The sequence below is a fragment of the Macaca nemestrina genome, chromosome 3, assembly GCF_043159975.1.
Source record: "Macaca nemestrina isolate mMacNem1 chromosome 3, mMacNem.hap1, whole genome shotgun sequence".
NCBI classification, from domain to species: Eukaryota; Metazoa; Chordata; class Mammalia; order Primates; family Cercopithecidae; genus Macaca; species Macaca nemestrina.
In genome coordinates this window covers 140,469,106-140,488,797 of record NC_092127.1, presented here as the reverse complement: position 1 = coordinate 140,488,797, position 19,692 = coordinate 140,469,106, and the positions used below count along the sequence as shown (strand labels likewise).

The following is a 19,692-nucleotide window of genomic DNA, read 5'->3' as shown; positions in this document are numbered from 1 at the left end:
CATTTAATGTCTTTCAGCATGATAGTCTAAGTACCTAAAATTATTATAATAATGTACCTTTTAGATTTACATTGGTGCAGAAGCATACAGTGGAATTTAACCAAGTGGCGATGGCTAATTCAGATGGATCCGAAGCTATGCTGAACAGAGTGATGACAAAAGATAATATTGGTGTCGCTGTGGTATTAGAGGTCCACAAAGAACTATTTGGAGCAGGTGAGTGCAATGTAAAATATTCTTACTAAAAATAAACACCATCCCAAGTTTTTCCATCTCAAAACAAGTGAATAGAATTTTGCTGTTACTTGTTGCAAAGTTATTTTCTTTTGAGGAAAGTTAAGGGAGATGGGCAGGAAAATAGCACCATTGTGTAAAGCATCTTATATTTGTTGGGATATTCTGTGCTCTCTATCACAGTCTTTTTTACTTACCAGATAATATAGGTAATAAAATCTTTTTAAATATGCCATTAATCCCAAGCAGTTCTTTGAAATAGGGAGTATTTTGATTAGGCTGAATTTAGAAATTATGATGACTTAGTCCTCTTTTTGATTCATATTTTTAGCTTCTTGAGTATGATTCTTTTGTCTTTAAGGTTAAGGACTTGACACATTTTCTCTAATTTCTTTGCTATATCTCAGTCATTTTCAGGGTAAGAGCAGGATCTTTTATCTACATGGTACTTTCTTTAGCATTTTAGATTATTTATAGCTTCCTTCAGAGTCAGAATCTCATTATGTACTTTACACACAACAGACCTTTTTTATCCTTCCTACTGCCTGCCTTTGAGCATTTCATTGTTTACTAGTACATTTTAAGCAAGAAAGGAGTGAGACCACGTCAGGGCTTTTTTTCCCTTGTACTTTTTGTAGAGGAAAAGATTATTTCTGCCTTGAGTATTGATTTGAATTGTTCAGACCATGCATATATGTCAGACCTTCTTTTCTCACCATACTTCAATTTATTCATTATCAAAGATAATCTTTGATCGTGAAATTTTGAACTTTTAACTTTTCTTAGCCCCTCCGTTTTTATCTACTTTTATGTCCTTTACAATCTTATTCTTCCCAAAGTTTGGTACTTTTTTTTTTTTCTGATATTGTGGAGAATTTCTTTTGTAGTTTTACTCCCCTTTTAATTTGCAGATGAGTAATTTTAAATAGTAGACACTTTCACCTTCTGAAATACATACCTGTTGTACTCCTAGAAGGGGAATTTAGTAATATAGTGCTTATGGCTCCCTTGAAGGGGAAAATTTTTAATATTGTGAATACTTAATCTGTAGCTAAAAGTGACATTATAAAACTTCTAGGAAAAGAAGATAGCTTAGAAGATTTGGCTACAGGTATTTATCTTATGATCAAATTGCTTTAAATGTGACTATGTCAGATATAACAGATACTTCAATTCCTTGTTTTCTCAACACTGAAGATAATTATAGCTTGGTAAGACTGGAAAGAAACTTTACCAAACTAGTAGACTTAGAAAATTAGGTCTTTTTCCCCAAAGCTTATATTCCAATAGAGAAATTTGAGATACTTTTATAGAAATTATAAAAGAAAAATTAAATTTGTATGTTTACGGATAGTCCAATGGTTTAAAGGTATGTAAAGTAAAAAGTGAGAGATCCCTCCTGTCATTCATACTCTGGAAATAGCTCTTGTTGATTTCTCTATAGAGGTACTAACATACAGAATGTGAGTATGTATATTAATAGTTTTATATCTTGAATATTTTATGGACATCTGTCAGTAAATGTTAACTATGTTTAATTTTCAAAAATCTTAATGTATTCCATCCACCATTTTGGAAAGTACGATGTTAATGTTTATTTTAACAGAATTAAAAACATAAAATTATAGGAATAAAAGAAAAAACCTTAGAGATATTCTAGTGGAATATTTCATTTCCTGAAAGAATCTGGTTAAATTACTGACCCAAGACTACATAAAACAATTAGTAAGAAAGCCAAGTCTAAAACCCAGGTGTCCAGACTTTTATAGCACACTACTCTTATAATTCTGGTTTTTAAAATAATGTTATTTGGGTATATGGTGTGAATTTGTTCAGGTAGCAAATCACTTGCTTATTTTATCTTATATAGGTTAATATAATTTACTGCCTTTTACTACTGACCTATCACAGTTGTGCTGTGTTGTGCTTGGGAAATGCAAGGTGAATGAGTACTAGACAGTAGTAAGAATTTAGATTGAGGTTTAGGTAACTCAACTGAAAACCTGCCTTACTACATTATTGTGCTATTTAAATGACAGATATTTAAAGGGCTGTACCAAATTTGTGGGCCAGATTTAGCCCATGGACTACAGTTTGCCAACTTGATCTAGGAGAGTAACTCCCGTAGTAGGATTACCAGAATCTCAGCCCTTTAGCTTCTAAGAATTACTTTATCAGATAAAAGGGAAGTTATAAATTCATGGAAAAGAGTAAAGAAGTAGCTGTGGATCATACTGAGAAAACCTGAGGATGCCACATTTCTTCAGACATAAAGCATAACTGGGTCTTCTTTTTGTAATGTTTAAATTTAGGTATGAAGCCTATTCATGCTGCAGACAAACAGCTGCTTATAGTGGCAAATGCCCACATGCATTGGGACCCAGAGTATTCTGATGTGAAGCTTATCCAGACCATGATGTTTGTCTCAGAGGTTAAAAACATTCTGGAGAAAGCCTCTAGTAGGCCTGGCAGCCCAACTGCAGATCCTAATTCCATCCCGCTGGTGCTATGTGCAGATCTTAACTCATTGCCAGATTCAGGTATTTATAACATCATTTCCTCACTGCTTTCAATTTCACTTTTACTCTTGGGTTCAGAGGCCAGCTAGCTCCTAAATTTTGAATAGATAATTTCTCTTCTAAATTAGGGAATGTATCAGTAAGAATCCCATGGATGGGACACAGGGTAATAGAAAAGAGTTTAATAAAGAAGCTATTTCCAAAGGTGTTGGCTGGTTTAAGGGAAACAAAGCAATAAACGATGCAGTACTCTGCCCCTAGGGGATTTAGTAATAGATCTCTTTACCACTCCTGTACCTAAAAGGGAAAGTAGTGGGAGCTGTCTGTCATCAGAACTTGGAAAAAATACAGTTGTAGGAAAGGGCCACATAATAGGAGTGATGGCTTTGAATTGCATGAAGCAGTCAATCCCTGGCAAACCAACAAGAAGGGTACCAGGGGAATATATATTCTTACCTCACTCTGCTTCTGTCCTCTGATCTCCTGCCAGGCTGCCCATTGATCAAATCCAACCAGAAGCTAGAGGGGGGAGGGATTTGCAGTTGATGCAATAAAGATCAGCTTCCTGAGGCACAGAGTGTACTGCAGAAGGGTGATCTGAAGGGGCAGCCAGAAAATATTCATTACAGGTAGCTATCTAGTTTAATAATGTTAGCAACTTTTAAGTGAATTCATTAAGTGATATTTGGATACTGTTAGTAGGTACAGAAGAATGATTAAAATTATCGTAGGACTTCATATTACTTCTTGAGCTCCTCTAAACTACTTTATGTCTGAACTTATATCATTTTACTTTTTATAAAAATAGTTTCTGCATTTTAGGTATCAAATAGGAAACATTAAACTATTACTCTTTTGCTAATACCAAAGCATATGTTAACTTTTGTATATTATCACTACTAGGCTATTTTAAGTTATTTAAGTAAGTAACAATAAGGTTACTATAAGATAACCTAAATGCCTCCATTTGGAATATTAAAAAAGTCACTGAACGTGAAAACATCTTTTTCTTCTTAGCAAATAATGCTGAAATCATTGTTAATAAATATCTGTCTTTAACCCCTAGCCTGATTGGCACTTTAACCACATGCTCCTTTCTTAATCCTTTCTTAAGTTGAATTACTCTCAAGTGCAAGTTTTTCTCCCATTGTATTTGATTTGTTAAAGCCAGTTAGCTGGCATTTGGCAACACGACGTAGTGAAATGTCTTTGGTGCCAGACTGTCATGGTTGGATCCTGATTCTGCTACTTAGGAACTATGCAATCTGTGACTAAGTTCCTCATTTTTCCTTTTATTTTTTTGTTTTGAGACAGAGTTGCGCTCTTGTTGCCTAGGTTGGAGTGCAATGGTGCAGTCTCGACTCACTGTGACCTCTGCTTCCTGGGTTCAAGCGATTCTCCTGCCTCAGCCTCCCAGTAGCTGGGATTACTGATGCATGCCACCACGCCCAGCTAATTTTTGTATTTTTAGTAGAGATAGGCTTTAACCATGTTGGCCAGGCTGGTCTCAAACTCCTGACCTCAGATGATCCGCCCACCTCGGCCTCTGAAAGTGTTGGGAGTTTACAGGCGTGAGCCACCGCACCCAGCCTAGTTCTTCATTTTTAACAAGGGGGGAATCATGTTATCTACTTCATAGAATTGTTTGTGAGATTTACATGAATAAAGCACTTAGAACAGTGCCTGGCATGTAGCAAATACTAGGTAAATAATAGTGCCTTCTGAGCTATTTACAATACTGATAATTGTGCTTATCACACATTCATTATATCTTACTATCAATCCTTATTACAAATAGAAGGATGACTCTAATAATGCACTAATCATAAGGGTTTTGATACTGTTTTCATGTTTGCTAATTCAGTGGAAGCAGTGCACTTTTCTGAATGCTATTCTTCTCTTCAGCCTTGTATTTTTAGCCAAGTGGTATATTTCTGGCATATAATATTCTTTATAGTGTCAGACTGAGAAAACTCACTGTAGCTCAAAATAAAGAATGATATTGTCTAGCTGACACTAGACATTGAAATGTTAAAGATGCAAAATCTGTTTTTGTTGTAAACGTTTTTTATTAATATGTTCTACTTATATATTTGCAGAGTTGTTGCTTAGAATGGGAAAATGCTAAAGAGATAGTGGTTTGGAATAATTTTCCGAAAACATTTAGGGTTAATGCCTTCCTGGTGAATGCCATCCTAGGTCCTGGAAATTTTTGGCCTGAAGAACCACCAAGAAAACTAAGGATATCTTTGAGTGTTCCTGATATATTTTGTTCTGAAATAGGCAAACATCCTTTGATTCAATTGATTGAATCGTATGAAATGGCTGGTATTTGATTTTTTATTTTTAAATAATGACAAAAGGCAGTTTTATATGGTTCAATCTAAGAAAACCATTCTGAGCCTGGTGGATTAACCTGGTAACAAGTCTTGGCTGTGAAGCCTTGTGTAAGGTCTGAATGCTAAATGGGAGTGTCTCTTTCTTCTTTATTCTACCAGGTGTTGTGGAATACTTAAGCAATGGAGGAGTAGCTGACAACCATAAAGACTTCAAGGAACTAAGGTACAATGAGTGTCTTATGAACTTCAGCTGCAATGGAAAGAATGGAAGCTCAGAAGGGAGAATCACACATGGCTTCCAACTTAAGAGCGCCTATGAAAATAACTTGATGCCTTACACCAATTACACCTTTGATTTCAAAGTGAGTGGCAGCCTTTGGGCAGGTGTAGAAATTATTTCAGATACAAGCATGTAACAAAAAGGTGTAAATTCTTTATGATTAATTGTATAATCTTCAGGAATTTTTAGATTCTTAAAATGTCTAGGCTAAGTATGCACCTAGATATAAGTAGGTTCATTGGGTTTTGTGGCTGTTGTCTTAAGTTCTTCTTGCTCTCTCGTTTGTTTAGATTTTAAATAATATAATAACAAAAACTTTGAAATGCTCACTAGGTACGAGGCACTTGTCAAAGCACTTTGTATATATCAATATAGTTAACCCTTACCTGCTCAAACCATCCCTAACTTTCAGCAGTAACCTCCCTCCTGCCCCCGACAGAAAAGCACTGAATATAGCAAAACTCACTTTGAATGAATTTATGTAGTATTTTCTCAAGATTTTCTTTCTACCTTCCATTGATGTCTTAGTATCTTTAAATTTTCAGGTTTCTTTTGGGAATGGGGTTAGAGAAGGTTGTACTTTGGTTCTATTTTATATCCATGTATTTGTACTAATATATTCCTAGGCAGTGGAACACTCTGAAAGAAAAAGACATTTTTTGACAAATACACACAAAAAAATGGAAAGGCCGATTGTACAGGACCAGCTCTTCTTTAGAAAGACAGATTGTGGTGGCTTTATGTAATCTCTTTTCCAGTGCTAGTTTTCTGATCACTCTGTGTACCTGTGACTCTGCTATTGTACCTCTCTTTGACTTTCTGGCATTTCAGGCATCTATAGTAGAATCTTACACTATCTGGAAAAATCCAAGTGTTAGAAAGCAGTTTGGTATAAGAAGCCTAGCAGGAATTTAATAAAATGCCAAAGGAAATTTACAAATGGCCTCCCTTACATCTCCAATAACCTTTTTCTGTTTTTGTGTGGGTTAGCTCCTTTCCAAGAAACAAATAGGAGGAGGAAGAAAAGGAATTCATGTGTTGTTACTAATCAGCTTTCATAATCATGAAGTGGAAAAAAAAGTGCTTAGAAATTGAATCTAATTTAGTATTTTTGCTATTAGAAAAGATAATTCAATCCAGCGATAGTTCATTTTGGTCCAGCCACTCATATGTAGTTATGTGCTGGTAAACATTTAATAATGAGCTTTTTGGGAAAAAGCTCTGATTTGTGGTGTTTGCCGATTTCTGTGGTTTAAGTACTTCTACTGTAGCAGAATCCAGTCTCCCAACACGATACCATTGAACACAGAGTTAGGAAGAGGTGCTAGAAAAGCTAGTACTAGCTGACTCTTAGCACATCATTGCTTTTATGTAAGCTTAAAGGAACACCTCTTAATGGTACACAGTTTACCACAGCTTAAATCCTATCCTTGTAACTATAGTGATATATATCTGCCAGCGTAACCCAGAAAACCTGTGATAAAGTTCCTGAAAATAAGTGTTTAGTAATTCTGCAACTATCATTATTATTTAGGTATGTGTATAGGTAAAAAGAAAAATTTTTTTTTCTTTTTCACATAGACTTTTTTTTTTTTTGAGATAGGGTCTCAGTTTGTCGCCCAGGCTGGAGTGCAGTGGCAGGATCTTTGCTCACTGCAGCCTCAAACTTCTGTGCTCAAGACATCCTCCTACCTCTGCCTCCCAGGTAGCTGGGACTACAGGTACACACCACCACGCCCGGCTAATTTTTTGTATTTTTAGTAGAGACAAGGTTTTGCAATGTTGCCCATGCTGGTCTCAAACTCTTGGGTTCAAGCCATCTGCCTACCTCAGCCTCCCAAAGTGCTGGGATTACAGGTATGAGCCACCGCACCCAGCCTAGACTTTTTTTGTTTTGAGACAGGATCTCGCTCTGTCACCTAGAGTGGCACAATCATGACTCACTGCAGCTTCACCCTCCTGGGCTTAGGCAATCCTCCCACCTCAGCCTCTTGAGTAGCTGGGACTACAGGTATGTGCCACCATGCCTGGCTAAGTTTTGTATTTTTGAGGGCTTTTTATTTTGGTAGAGACAGGGTTTCGCCATGTTGCCCAGGCTGGTCTTGGGGTAATTTTTGTAATTTGAGGGTTTTTTGGTTTTGGTAGAGACAGGGTTTCACCATGTTGCCCAGGCTGGTCTTGAACTCCTGGGCTCAAGCAATCTGTCCACCTCAGCTTCCCAAAGTACTGGGATTATAGGTGTGAGCCACTGTGCCCAGCCTAGACTTTTTAAAAGCTTATTTCTTCCTTGTCTGTAAATAAAAAAATCAGAGAAACACAATTTGGGACATTAATCTACCTTCCTTAGTCATCTGAATTGGTTTAAATTATTTATTGACAGTCCTTCAAAAGATCTTGTGTTAATAATTGAATAAAAAATCCTATTGAGCCATTTACGTTGTTCAAATAAGTACAGCTAAAGAACTAGAAATGTCTGGCTCAGAGAGTGTTTGATGTTTGGATGTATAAGATAGAATCAGAGAGAAGGATAAAGGTGGGAGAGAGTAATATATGGGAAGATAAATAGGCTGGCTGGATAGATAGATGGGATGAGAGGATAGAATAGTATTTGAAGGAAAGATGGCTAGAGACTAAACTAAGGGCACACATGAGTAGAGAGAATTGAGCTCTTAGTCCAACAGAAAATGAACTTTTCAGTTTTATACATATGTTTTGTAATGCTATCCCAATATTGAAATCTATCAGTAAAAGAAGATAGGTAACATCAAATGTAAAATACCTTGTGATCAGCATCGAATACAGATCCATTTGTATTAGTGAGGAGCCATTGTATCAGAGAGGTGTTAAATTTTGTTTCTTGGCTTAGTATTTGTTTACTTTCTTGGTCCTTGAACAAAATAGAAATGTAGAAAAGAGGTATTTAGAGCTCAGATTCATTTAATTGCAAACTGATTTGGAATGAACTGAAGAGTAAACAATTAGAAGAATTACTCCTTTTTCAACATTACTTTCAGACCAGGTAAGTTTAATAAACAGCTTAATTCAAACCTGCTGCTGATCCTCACCCCACGCTTATCCTCTAATCTGAGGGTGTGCCTGAATCATTTAATAAAAGGAAGGGCAGCTTTTATTTTATAGCAAGTAGTAAACTTTTCTGTTACATTATGAAATTGGTATTGTAATTTTCTGGCATTCTTTTAAATAACAAAGCTTAGCATAATGGTAACTCAGACTATTAGTATTTTCATTGTGTTTTGACTTTTTTCCAAATACAGTTCTATAGACTTATACAATAATAGTCCTTACTAATATAAAGAGTGCATTTTCCCACATTATTAGTATTATATCTTTTAAAAAAGAAACTGACTCAAAAGGGTTAAAAATCATTAGTCTGTAACCTCCTTTGTGCCTATGATCAAAGTTAGGGATCCTCCTCATAGGTGTATATGTACAAATACGTTGGGTGAATTCAGACATAACCTGGCTAAGGGTTTTGGTAAGAGTTTTTACTCCGGATATTTCAAACCAAGAGAATGGTTACAAGTGATGCGTTCAATTAAAAACATCTTACTTCCTGGAGTGTTTAACATTTTTTTCTTGGGGCCTACCTTTGCAAAGAATTCTAGCAGTTGATGTGCATGATGGCACTCTAATAAGGTTGTAAGATATAGGAGGCTTTGTTGCCCAGGCTGGAGTGCAGTGGTGTATTCTTAGTTAACTGCAACCTCTGCCTCCCAGGTTCAAGCAATTCTTTTGCCTTGACCTCCCTAGGAGCTGGGACTACAGGTGCATGCCCCCAGACCCAGCTATTTTTTTTGTATTTTTAGTAGAGATGGGGTTTCACCATGTTGGCCAGGCTGGTAATGAACTCCTGGCCTCAAGTGAGCTGCCTGCCTCGGCCTCTGAAAGTGCTGGGATTACAGGAATCAGGCATGAGCCACTGTGCCCGGCCTTATAGGAGGTTTTATTCCACGTAAGTAATTGAGATTATTTCATGTGTTTTATTTTAGAATTGAAGCAAAAAGTTGTTTCATAAGGAGAAATAAAATTACCCTGATCCTTGTTAACTCATTTTCTGAAATATCACTGTAAAACTGTAAAACTAGGCATATAATCAAAATGAAGGGATAATACCTTATGATCCTATCATTTTTTGACCATTTAAACTTGGAGTCCCCTGGACTCATGTAAGTTCCTTAATTTGTGGTAAAGTAGGGTTGGATAAGGGCTTCTTTTCTTTTATTATTATTATTTTTTAAGAGACAGAGTCTTGTTGTCAGCCAGGTTGGAAAGCAGTGGGACAATTATAAGTAGCCTCAAACTCCTGGACTCAAGTGAGCCTCCTGCCTCAGCCTCCCAAGTAGCTGGGACTATAGGTGCATGCCGCCACACCTGGCTAATGTTTGAATTTTTCGTAAAAACCCAGGTCTCATTATGTTTAACCAGGCTGGTCTTGAAGTCCTGGGCTTAAGCCATCCTCTTGCCCCCGCCTCCCAAAGGGTTGGATTATAGGCATGAGACACTGCACCTGAATCTTCTCTCTTAGGAGAGGAGCAGTTTTGGTGTTTTGATATTGGTCAAATGAAAATCAACAAACTGAAATGATTGTGTCCAAAATCTCACAATGTAAAAATTTGTTTTCATTAAAAGTTTTTGTGTTTTAAGTAGCCCGTTTCATTATAATACTTTTTAAAGTATTGGCTGGAACTCATGTATAGTATTTGTAAATAGGTTTTTACAGGTGTAGAAATATTTCTCCCTCCTTGGGCTCAGGCTGTCCTGATATGAATAGGAACTAGATAGGAAGAAATTTGATTTTGCTCTTTTGCATACACAACCTGGGATAATAAAAGCCCCCTGGTTTTGAGACTTACTGATCAGACTAATCAAGTCATTTAGCTCTGAGAGATAAAACTGCTATGTATGGCTTCCTGCTGAATGATTTTTGCTGAGTTATCCTTATGCAGGAAGGAAATCCAGAATTTACACATATTCTAGTATTTGTGAAAATGAGTATTTTAAATTAAGAATAGGACAGTTAACTGTGTAGTGTTTTGTATGTATGTAGCAAATCTGGGAAAGCTAAACTAGGATTAGCAAATTCATAAACATGGTTTACTACAGCTTCAGCCAGGTATGTTTGGATATCTCGATATGCAAATAATTGAAAATAATACCATTAACTATGTATGTGCTTATATAAATATTCTTATTTTCTACTTATTATAGCCAATAGGATTAGTACAGGTTCCATTATATTTATACTGATATGTTAGATTTCACTAAACCAAGCAGGCCAATTCTAAAGATAACCGGACATAATTTAATGTGTTTAGCTTCTCAAATTATCACTTACACACAAATGCAAGGATTTATAATTCCAGTAGCATGCTGTGTTTCCCTATTGAGCCACCTTTATTTCATGTAATACCCATTGAAGATTTGAGTCTTACTTGACCCACTATCAAGACAACAGGTACCAAAAGAAAAGATACTCAGTTTTTTGTTTTTTATAAGTTATGGATTGTTCTTTATATATCCTGAATTTTTCTTTTCTTCCTATCCCCAATCTCTTTCCAGGGCGTGATTGACTACATTTTCTATTCCAAGACTCATATGAACGTGCTTGGTGTCCTGGGGCCTTTAGATCCTCAATGGCTGGTTGAGAACAACATCACTGGGTGTCCACACCCTCACATCCCTTCAGACCACTTCTCACTGTTAACACAACTTGAACTCCACCCTCCACTCCTGCCTCTTGTCAATGGTGTTCACTTGCCTAATCGGAGGTAGTGGAGTACTGCCCCGCCAAGACGGGGATCTGTTGCTATGGACCTGTACAGTTGTAAATCAAAGTATGTAGGAGTGAAGTATGGCCATCCTTAAGCTGCTTCTTCAGGTTTCTTTCATTATGTGTTTGCTGTAAGACTTTGTACATTTTTGTGCATATTGGTATCATTTGGCAGTAGGGCTGGAACCAAAGTATTACTCTCTTTCCAAAATTTTAATTTAACATGTTTTTAAATTGGACCTCCTTCTTTATATTGTATTAAGAGCCAGCATTCAAAATTGATAAATTACCAATTTGAGGCCCAACAACAGTGTATTTGTTTTTCCAAAACAAATACTTTCTTTTGAGTGGTTTCAGTGAGCCAACCATTTTATAAAAGGCAATTTTTAAAAACTATAAATACAGTATTTTAAACTGAATGATGATATGCCTTCCAGGAAAAACCTTGAATTTTTCCTTTATAACTGATTTTTGGATTCCCAAGTCATTTGCACATTAACAGAGTACTTAAATTTGCTCGTTCTGTACATAAACTATGAGATAGCCTCTACACGTTGTAAGAGAATTTGAAAAATTAAAGATGGTTGTACAATATGCTTTCATAATCAAGCATGTAACACCACAGGACAATTTGTTGGCCAAATGCTAGTTTGGGGTTTTTTTGAGGAATCAATTTGGTTTTTTTGTCCTCTCTATATAACCTTGTTGGAAGTATTAATTCTAAGCCTGTCTCTCAAGTTTATTTATAGAGAAAGAGTAAGTAATCTGTATTGCCACATACCTTGAAAATAGAATGCGGTACATTTAGGATGCCCACAGAATGAATTTTTCCTTATTCCAATTCAGCCTTCTTTCTGTTCGGTTGTGCCAGGAAAACAGATGTTATATGACCTATATCATTTTTGCCATTATAGTCAAACGTTAAAATCTGAATAAAAGGACCTTGATCAAAGTTTCAGATAGGGAAAATCATACAGATACTTTATGTGTTTCCAACATAGATTATGGGGCTGTTGGTTTTTTTGAGATGACAGTGCAAAGGATTTGGGAGAGAGGGAACACATTTGGGGCAGTAGTTGAAAACCTTGGGCCATTGTCCTGACTCTAGCTGCCAAATGGCCATCATATGCTTTTAATCTTTGTTTCCTTTGTCTGTCAGGGTTGAATTAAGAAGCTACTGGTTTATTCCCAATTGTTGATGCCTTTAGGTATGTTGGAATCTTTTTTTTGCCTAGGAGGGGCCAGTTGAAAATCTGTGACTCAAGAGGCAGTGAACAGAATACTGTTTTCTGGGGAATAATTGGTTCGCTACTTGATGTTAATTATGGCACAGTAACAGGAAAAGGTTGTGTCTGTGTTTTTAAGTTTTTCTTTATTCTGCTTTTTTGCTGCTATAAGAGTTTTCTGAAATTTATATTTTAAACTTTTCATGCACTTTACTGTTTCTAGTCTCAAAATGTGATATTTTTATTAAACAAGAAATTTTCCATTATGCGAATGAAATTTTAAAAGACAATAGCCTATATTTGTGTCTCACTAATATATAAAGTACAGGTCAAATTTAAATTATTTAATTAGTTTTAAATGTACACAATTTGTCTCCTCTTTCAAACCTGACATCTTAGACTGTTTTATTGGTCTTAAATGATATATTTACTTTGGTCATTTTATGCTAATTTCTTCCATAGTAAATTAATCAGGCTATATAAGATAATATTTCCCCAGAAGGGTAATTTTAGTGGGACGAGGGTGGTGGGATGATGTCATATCATACATGGGATTGCATCAGAAGGGTTCTGTAAAGCCTAAACTCCCTTTTAAAAGTGCCTAGTGATAGAGGCGTTGTTTGTCATCTGTTATAATTGGAATGTCATTGTAGTTCAGTGAATTTTGATGTAAATAAAATATTCTTTTAAAAATGTTAAAGTACCAGAATAAACAAAAAGAAACAACCCTTAAGATGACAGATTTTCCTCAACATGCAGGTTTCCCTTCTTATATACCTCAAGTATGCAACATCTAGCCATGCAAATTGATTACCTGAAGCATAGTACTGGAAAGTAGAATAGCATGAAAAACTTAATTTTGTGGACATTACCTTTTTTTGTAATCAGCTACTGTATGTTTTATTTTAGATCTTTTGTTTTGGGTGGGTTTTCTGCTCTGGAGGTATATGCACTAACAAAACATTTTCCTCCTTTCATATACGCATGTTAATTAGCAATGTGAGCAATATTTCCTACCATACTTCACTCCCAATATTTTTTGAGATGTTTGTATAAAATGGAATTTAAAGTTCACTTATGATTGTATATGAACCACAGAGGAGCCCATTTATTAATAAAAAACTTTTTTAATAGTTAAATGTAGAGGGAAAAAATAAAAAAAAATGGGAAACGTTGTAAACAGCTTAAGTTTATTTTGTGTATGATCGAGGCACTCTGTTGCAGGAAGGTGTGTAATTGGGTTCTCTCTGCTTCAAATGCGCTCTTTCAAACCATTCATTATCCTGTGTATTTTTAATGTGGTTTTAGTAAATGTTGGTAGTAGCTCTGTTGAAGTAGGTAATTGTGTTATGTTTTGGGTGGTACACACTTGGGGCATGGTAACCCAAATTTCATGTGCACGGTTTCCCTTTAGCCCACTGCCCAAATTTCACATACCCTTCACCCTCTGTTCCCTTTGTAAAAGGAGTGGTATCTGTTTTGAGCTGCCAATTCAGATGATCAGAAATGCTGCTTTCCTCAGCATTGTCTTGTTAAAACGCATGCCATTTGGAACTTTGGCAGTGAGAAGCCAAAAGGAAGAGGTGAATGACATATATATATTCAATGAAAGTAAAATATATATTCTCATATACTTTCTAGTTATCAGAATGAGTTAAGCTTTATGCCATTGGGCTGCTGCATATTTTAATCAGAAGATAAAAAAATCTGGGCATTTTCAGAATGTGATACAGGTTTTTCCTAAAACTTAAATATTTCAATATTTGTCTAAGAACTGGAATGTTCTTTAAATTTACTAAAACAGTATTGTTTGAGGAAGAGAAAACTGTACTGTTTGCCATTATTACAGTCATACAAGTGCATGTCAAGTCACCCACTCTCTCAGGCATCAGTATCCGCCTCATAGCTTTACACATTTTGATGGGGAATATTGCAGCATCCTCAGGCCTGACATCTGGGAAAGGCTCAGATCCACCTACTGCTCCTTGCTTGTTGATTTTGTTTTAAAATATTGTGCCTGGTGTCAACTTTTAAGCAACAGCACTGCCTAAAAGCAAGCAGAGAACAGAATCCCAGCACCATTCTATAGGCAACTTTTTAGAATTCAGATATAGTAAATCTGTTCCAGATTTATGATGTTTTATGTAAAAAAAAAATTTTGTATAATAACATAGCTGAATATTTTTGTTTCATTTCTTTGATGTAAGGCGTGTGAACATTCGTTTGAATATCACATGTTGAAGTCAGGTATGGCACAATGGGTTCTGAGACCAGCTTTTCCTCCCTTCCCATTTGCCTTGTTCCAAGCTTTTTCTTTTCAAATTACTTTTCTGATATTCATAGGCAGATATTTAATTTTACTAATTAGCATCCTGTGTGAATGTATTAAAGAAGCCACTGTGTTTTAGTGTAGTTGGCAAAAATATAAAAGCTCCGTTTCTTATTTGCCCGTATTTTTTGGTGTCTTAAAGTTATATATTAAATCACAGAGAAGCAAGGGAGAAAGTTGAAAGATATCTAAGGCTCATATCACTTGATTCTATGATAGATTATATTAGCATTGAGGATGTGGCACATTAAAACTGGAACATGGGCAAATATAGTGTTCCATTTTAAAATTCTAAGTTTATATTGTTAAATGGGTGAAAATTTAAGTTTGTATTTGCATTTCCAAGCGTTTCTAAAAAATCACTAATGCCATCTATACTTTTAGTATGAAACAGCAGAGTATAGAAAGCACAGGGAAGAATAGGCTAAATATGTTCTTTGAAGAACCAGAGACATATAACCATATCATTATGTCATTCATAATACATGGCTAGATTTTCTAATGATAAAACTGTGTCCCAATGCTTATTTGATTCTAACCTTTTAAATTCTGTTTCTGAGGTATTTTAATAGCTTTGCAAAATATGCTGACCAGTTTTTGGAAAATAATGGTTTTTATAGCAAGCAAAGACTTTACGGCACATTTTCAAAATAGCACTCATACATACTTACATTTTGACAGAAATGTGAATTCTCACATTGGTAAGATATTCTTTTTGCCACCTGCCCTACCCTTTAAAAAAGGTCACTTTTGTAATGTGTAGCAGATTCATTTACGCCTTTCCCTTTGAGTCATATCATGTTTGGAGAACTGTGTGAATTGTAGGTAGACAGATTAACTAGGGAAGCCAGAAACTTGAACTAAAGTTTTGAATTTGTAGACAGATGAGAACTTTTATACTATGGTTGCTTTGGGCGATTCTAATTTTGTAATAGCATCGTAATCACCAAAATTAAATTCAAACATTTTAGTACATCTTTAACCTGTCTTATTTACCAAAGTTCTAATCTGTTTAAGAACAGGATGCCAAGACCGTCTTTCATTTTATAGAGTGATATGCTCACCTTTATTTTATAAGTGTCACCTTAAAGCTTGAGGGTAAAAAAGAAGCAGCCCTTATATCTATACTACAAGATGTCTTGAACAAGATTCACAGAAAGAAACTAAGCAATTCTTTCCAGGAAGGTGGTAAGGAAGAGCATGCATATTTCTTGTTTTAACCAAATACCTTTTTTATGTAAATGTCTCTATTAAACCACAGGTCCTACACCAGGAAATAGGGTGATACCAGGAAAATAACCAAGCTTTATGAACCCAGTTGGCAATTTCTTGTGGCATACGTTTGGTTAGACTTGGGTTATTCTTGGAACCAAAGGAAAATAAACATGTTGAGTTCTTCTTTCAACAGACATGAACATTGAAGTAATGGAATATTTTTTAAGCAAAATAGCTTTCACTTTCAAAGCATATGAAATAAGGACATTTGTGCTTATTAAATGTTAATTTTTATGGTACATTGTATAAACTGGGTAGCATTGAACTGCATTTAGAAGTATGTCATCAGAAACAAATCACATTATGAAAATGATATACAAATGCCAAGTGATATGACTCTTTTGGCATGGTGGTAGCATGGTCCATTCAGCTTTCAGAATCTTTTGGAGGCTCTAGTTTGGTGCCTATTACTAGTTATTTTTGTTAGGACAATCTCAAAATTTAGATAATTTTCCAGTTGTATGTCTGTCACTTTTAACTCTAAGGCATAAGAATCATGGTAACCCTCTCAGAAGTGGTCCTTTCTTGCTCATTTCAGTTCCGTATTAATTTCAAATTACTGATGTATTTTCTTTCAAGCTATCAATTGTTATATGTACCACATTTTATTTAGTTTGTAGTTATCTGAAGTCAAAAAATTGGTTCAGCATTGATATCAAACAATGGCTTTGCTTCTTACCAAACAGACTTAGTATCCTGCTGCTTGTTTCAATCTTGAGGCAGTAAGTGATGCAGTATCTGGGTTTGTATTTACTTAGAAACTGTACTGTCCTTTCTCTGTGCTTAACTTGCTAAAAATATATTCCCTTACCTGTGAAATTCCTGAGCGGTGCTCTGCCAACTTTTCAGGGGGAGGGATTTGGATGGCTGTGTTACTGCACACTGGATCTGGAATTGTTCAGGGTTATGGGTGACACATTTCTTAAACACCAGCAGCACTGAGATGTGCACTATGGGCATTCGTACAGTTGTCCAAATGCAAACAACTTTTTCATCTTGGAGAAGCTGAGATACAGAGTTCAATAGAAATACTTAGAATATTTTGAGAAGGTTGAATGTTTCATCTTTGGCTTTGTTGTCTCTGGAGTGGGGAAGTATGGAGGACTTTTTTTTTTTTTTTAAAGAGAGTGTGTATGTACTTTTTCTCTTTATAAGGGCCAGGGTGTGTTGGTCAAATTCACCATGGATTAATTTATGTCTTCTGTTGTGATTTTTTTCAACTATATAACAAGTGCCAACTAATTGTCCATGGGACAATCTACTTTTCCACTCAATTTATCGTTTGAGTAGGGAAAGGTACACTTATTTTCATTACCTGGCATTAAGTTAAAGAATTCATTATTTTGCATACGTTTGAGTCATTCTGTGGCCTATAAAAGTGTTTTTGTAACTATCTAATTCTAATGGTTGGAAAGCAAAGCACATGACTATAAAACCAAGCAAGGTGTTTTAGTAACTTTTTCCCTGAATACTTGGTAGTTTCCACTGATACTATTCCAAAACAAATTCTGCTGTTCTAGGTTGTATATTTACTTTGCTTTTGTTCTAAGAAAAAGCCAAGGACTAAATCAACTTGTTACTGTGTTTCAGTAATCAGTTTAAAAATCTAAAATTTTTAAAAAATTAGAATATTTAATGAAGTGCCATGTAATTGTAGCTTGCTAGTGTTTCATGTTTAATAGACTGGTTCTGTAGGTGTTTTAACCATTTAACACTCTCTGCCATCCCTGGAGAAAGTGGTTCTACTCTTACTGAACACATTCTCTTTGACAAAATCACCAGCTGCTTTATTTTTCTATTTATTACAGTTAAACAGTTGATGAGGTCTGAATCTTGACCAAAACTGCTCAGCTGAGATGTTTTTCACAATAGACACTGTACAAAGTGTGCGTGCAAAAGGACACGGTTGGTAGTATTTTTTCATTAATGTGAACATTGACTTAAAAAAAAGCAGTCCTGCCTTTTAAATCTTGTGGCAGCTCAGAAGGGAGGTGCTTAAGAACCTTAACTACTATGTCAGATAACAAAATATTTTTTTCCATTTTGGAGATTGGTTACTGCTCACACATGATGTATAGGGCTAAATATATGCTTGTTTCCTTGCACCTGTGTACTTCCCTTCTCTCCCTCCCTTTCCTTCCCCTGTAGGCAATAAATGGCCATTTTGCAACTGCATACCTTTGTCTTGGTTTTTGACTCTTTATTTGTGCAGTATAAACCTCTGCTTTTAGGTTGATACGTCTCTTCTAAAGTGAAGTAGAGAGCCGAGATAATTCAGGGCAAAATAAGTAATTACGAATTCATGCTACATTTTTTTTTTCTAGTGAAAACTACTAAGTACATTGTTTAAAATAAAATCTGAAGCTAGTTATATGACTTGCTTTGCCTGAAGAAACCAGAGCAAAGGGGTATATGTCACTTCGGAGTGGAACTTTAAGAGCCAGTCTTTAATTTGCCATATTTCCTTTTCTTGCCTGTGTGATCATAGAAGCATATGTTGAGATGAAATCTCTCATTCCAGATCCTTAAGTGACTTTGATGAAGAGAACTCCCCTGCTGTCCTTTGGACATGTAATGTAAGAAAAAACTGCTAAATCTCAGTGTGTTAATACAATAAAGTTGTGTTATTAGGGCTTAATTTAGTCCATCCTGACTGACAACCACCAGACAGATATTGCTGAGTTATCAATATTGAAGAAACTCAACAGCTGGACCTGCTAAGATCTCAAATAAATTTCATTCAACAAATATTCAGGTGTCTTCTATTAACAAGGTGCTGTGGGTATATTAAGATGAAAGACATCTTTATAATGCCTGTCCTCCGAGAATTCATATTCCAAATGCTCTTTATGACACAGAAGATACTCCAGTGTTTTAGTCAAAGTAAAGATATCTTAAATCGTAGAATCTTGGGAAAAAAGAGAAGGCACATAGTGAAATAGGAATTCTGCAAACTATGTTTACAGCTATTCAGCTGAAAAATGACTTTAAGGTGTAATGGAGAACGTTATTTTTAGTGAAACAAAACTGCTGTGCAGCTTAGTACTTGGAAAAGATAATGGTAGATTATTTTGGAACGGATTGTCAACATTGACAGCTCAGGGCCTGTTGACTTGTTTTTACCAAGGATCCAATGTGAGGCTGTCACTGACCCTGAGGACCTTGTCTTCACAGAAGCCTTTGTGTTCACCAGCCTTTAGGAAGTCCTCCAAAAGTGGAATCACTCTCACATGAAGTGAATCTTGAAGTTGTCCAGATTTTCAAGATAAGTGCCTTGTTAAGATACCTTTGTGATGAGGCACTGAAGACATTCACCAAGTGTCCTTTCATTTCACCATGTGACCTTGGGCAAAATGTAGGCTCAATGGTAAAGGGGAGATGAACTAAATCTCATGAAGTGGCTGTCCCAAAAGCAGAAACCAAGACAAGGGTTTGCATGGAGGTAGTTTCTTTGGGTAATTGATCTCAAGAATGAATGGGAGACAAGGAAGAATGAAATAGGGAAGGAGTTTGGAAAGTCGAGGATGCGTCAGAGAGCTGATTGATTACTTCTCTGGGCAACTGGGGCATAAACATGCCAAGGACCCTCTGTGGAGCTGAATAGAAGGCACCTGAAAATTATCTTCATGAGGAATGGGATGAGGCAAAGGTTACTCCGTGGGTGTTAATTCCTTTTCCCATCCATGTTTGTGCACGTAT

The 19,692-nt window shown here is 35.8% G+C and overlaps 1 protein-coding gene across 9 annotated transcripts in view; it reads left to right on the top strand.

Annotated features, from left to right (window-relative positions):
• LOC105477242 (CCR4-NOT transcription complex subunit 6 like) overlaps positions 1 to 18,168 on the top strand; it is a 103,062-nt gene extending 84,894 nt beyond the window's left edge. For all 9 annotated transcript variants that reach the window (XM_011733649.3, XM_071093537.1, XM_071093536.1 and 6 more), the window contains 4 exons: positions 65 to 216; positions 2,547 to 2,774; positions 5,252 to 5,454; positions 10,953 to 18,168. In XM_011733649.3, the coding sequence (XP_011731951.1) occupies positions 65 to 216; positions 2,547 to 2,774; positions 5,252 to 5,454; positions 10,953 to 11,165 (796 nt within the window). In that variant the 3' untranslated portion in view covers positions 11,166 to 18,168. The remainder of the gene's footprint in view (positions 1 to 64; positions 217 to 2,546; positions 2,775 to 5,251; positions 5,455 to 10,952) is intronic.
• Positions 18,169 to 19,692: the final 1,524 nt, after the last annotated feature.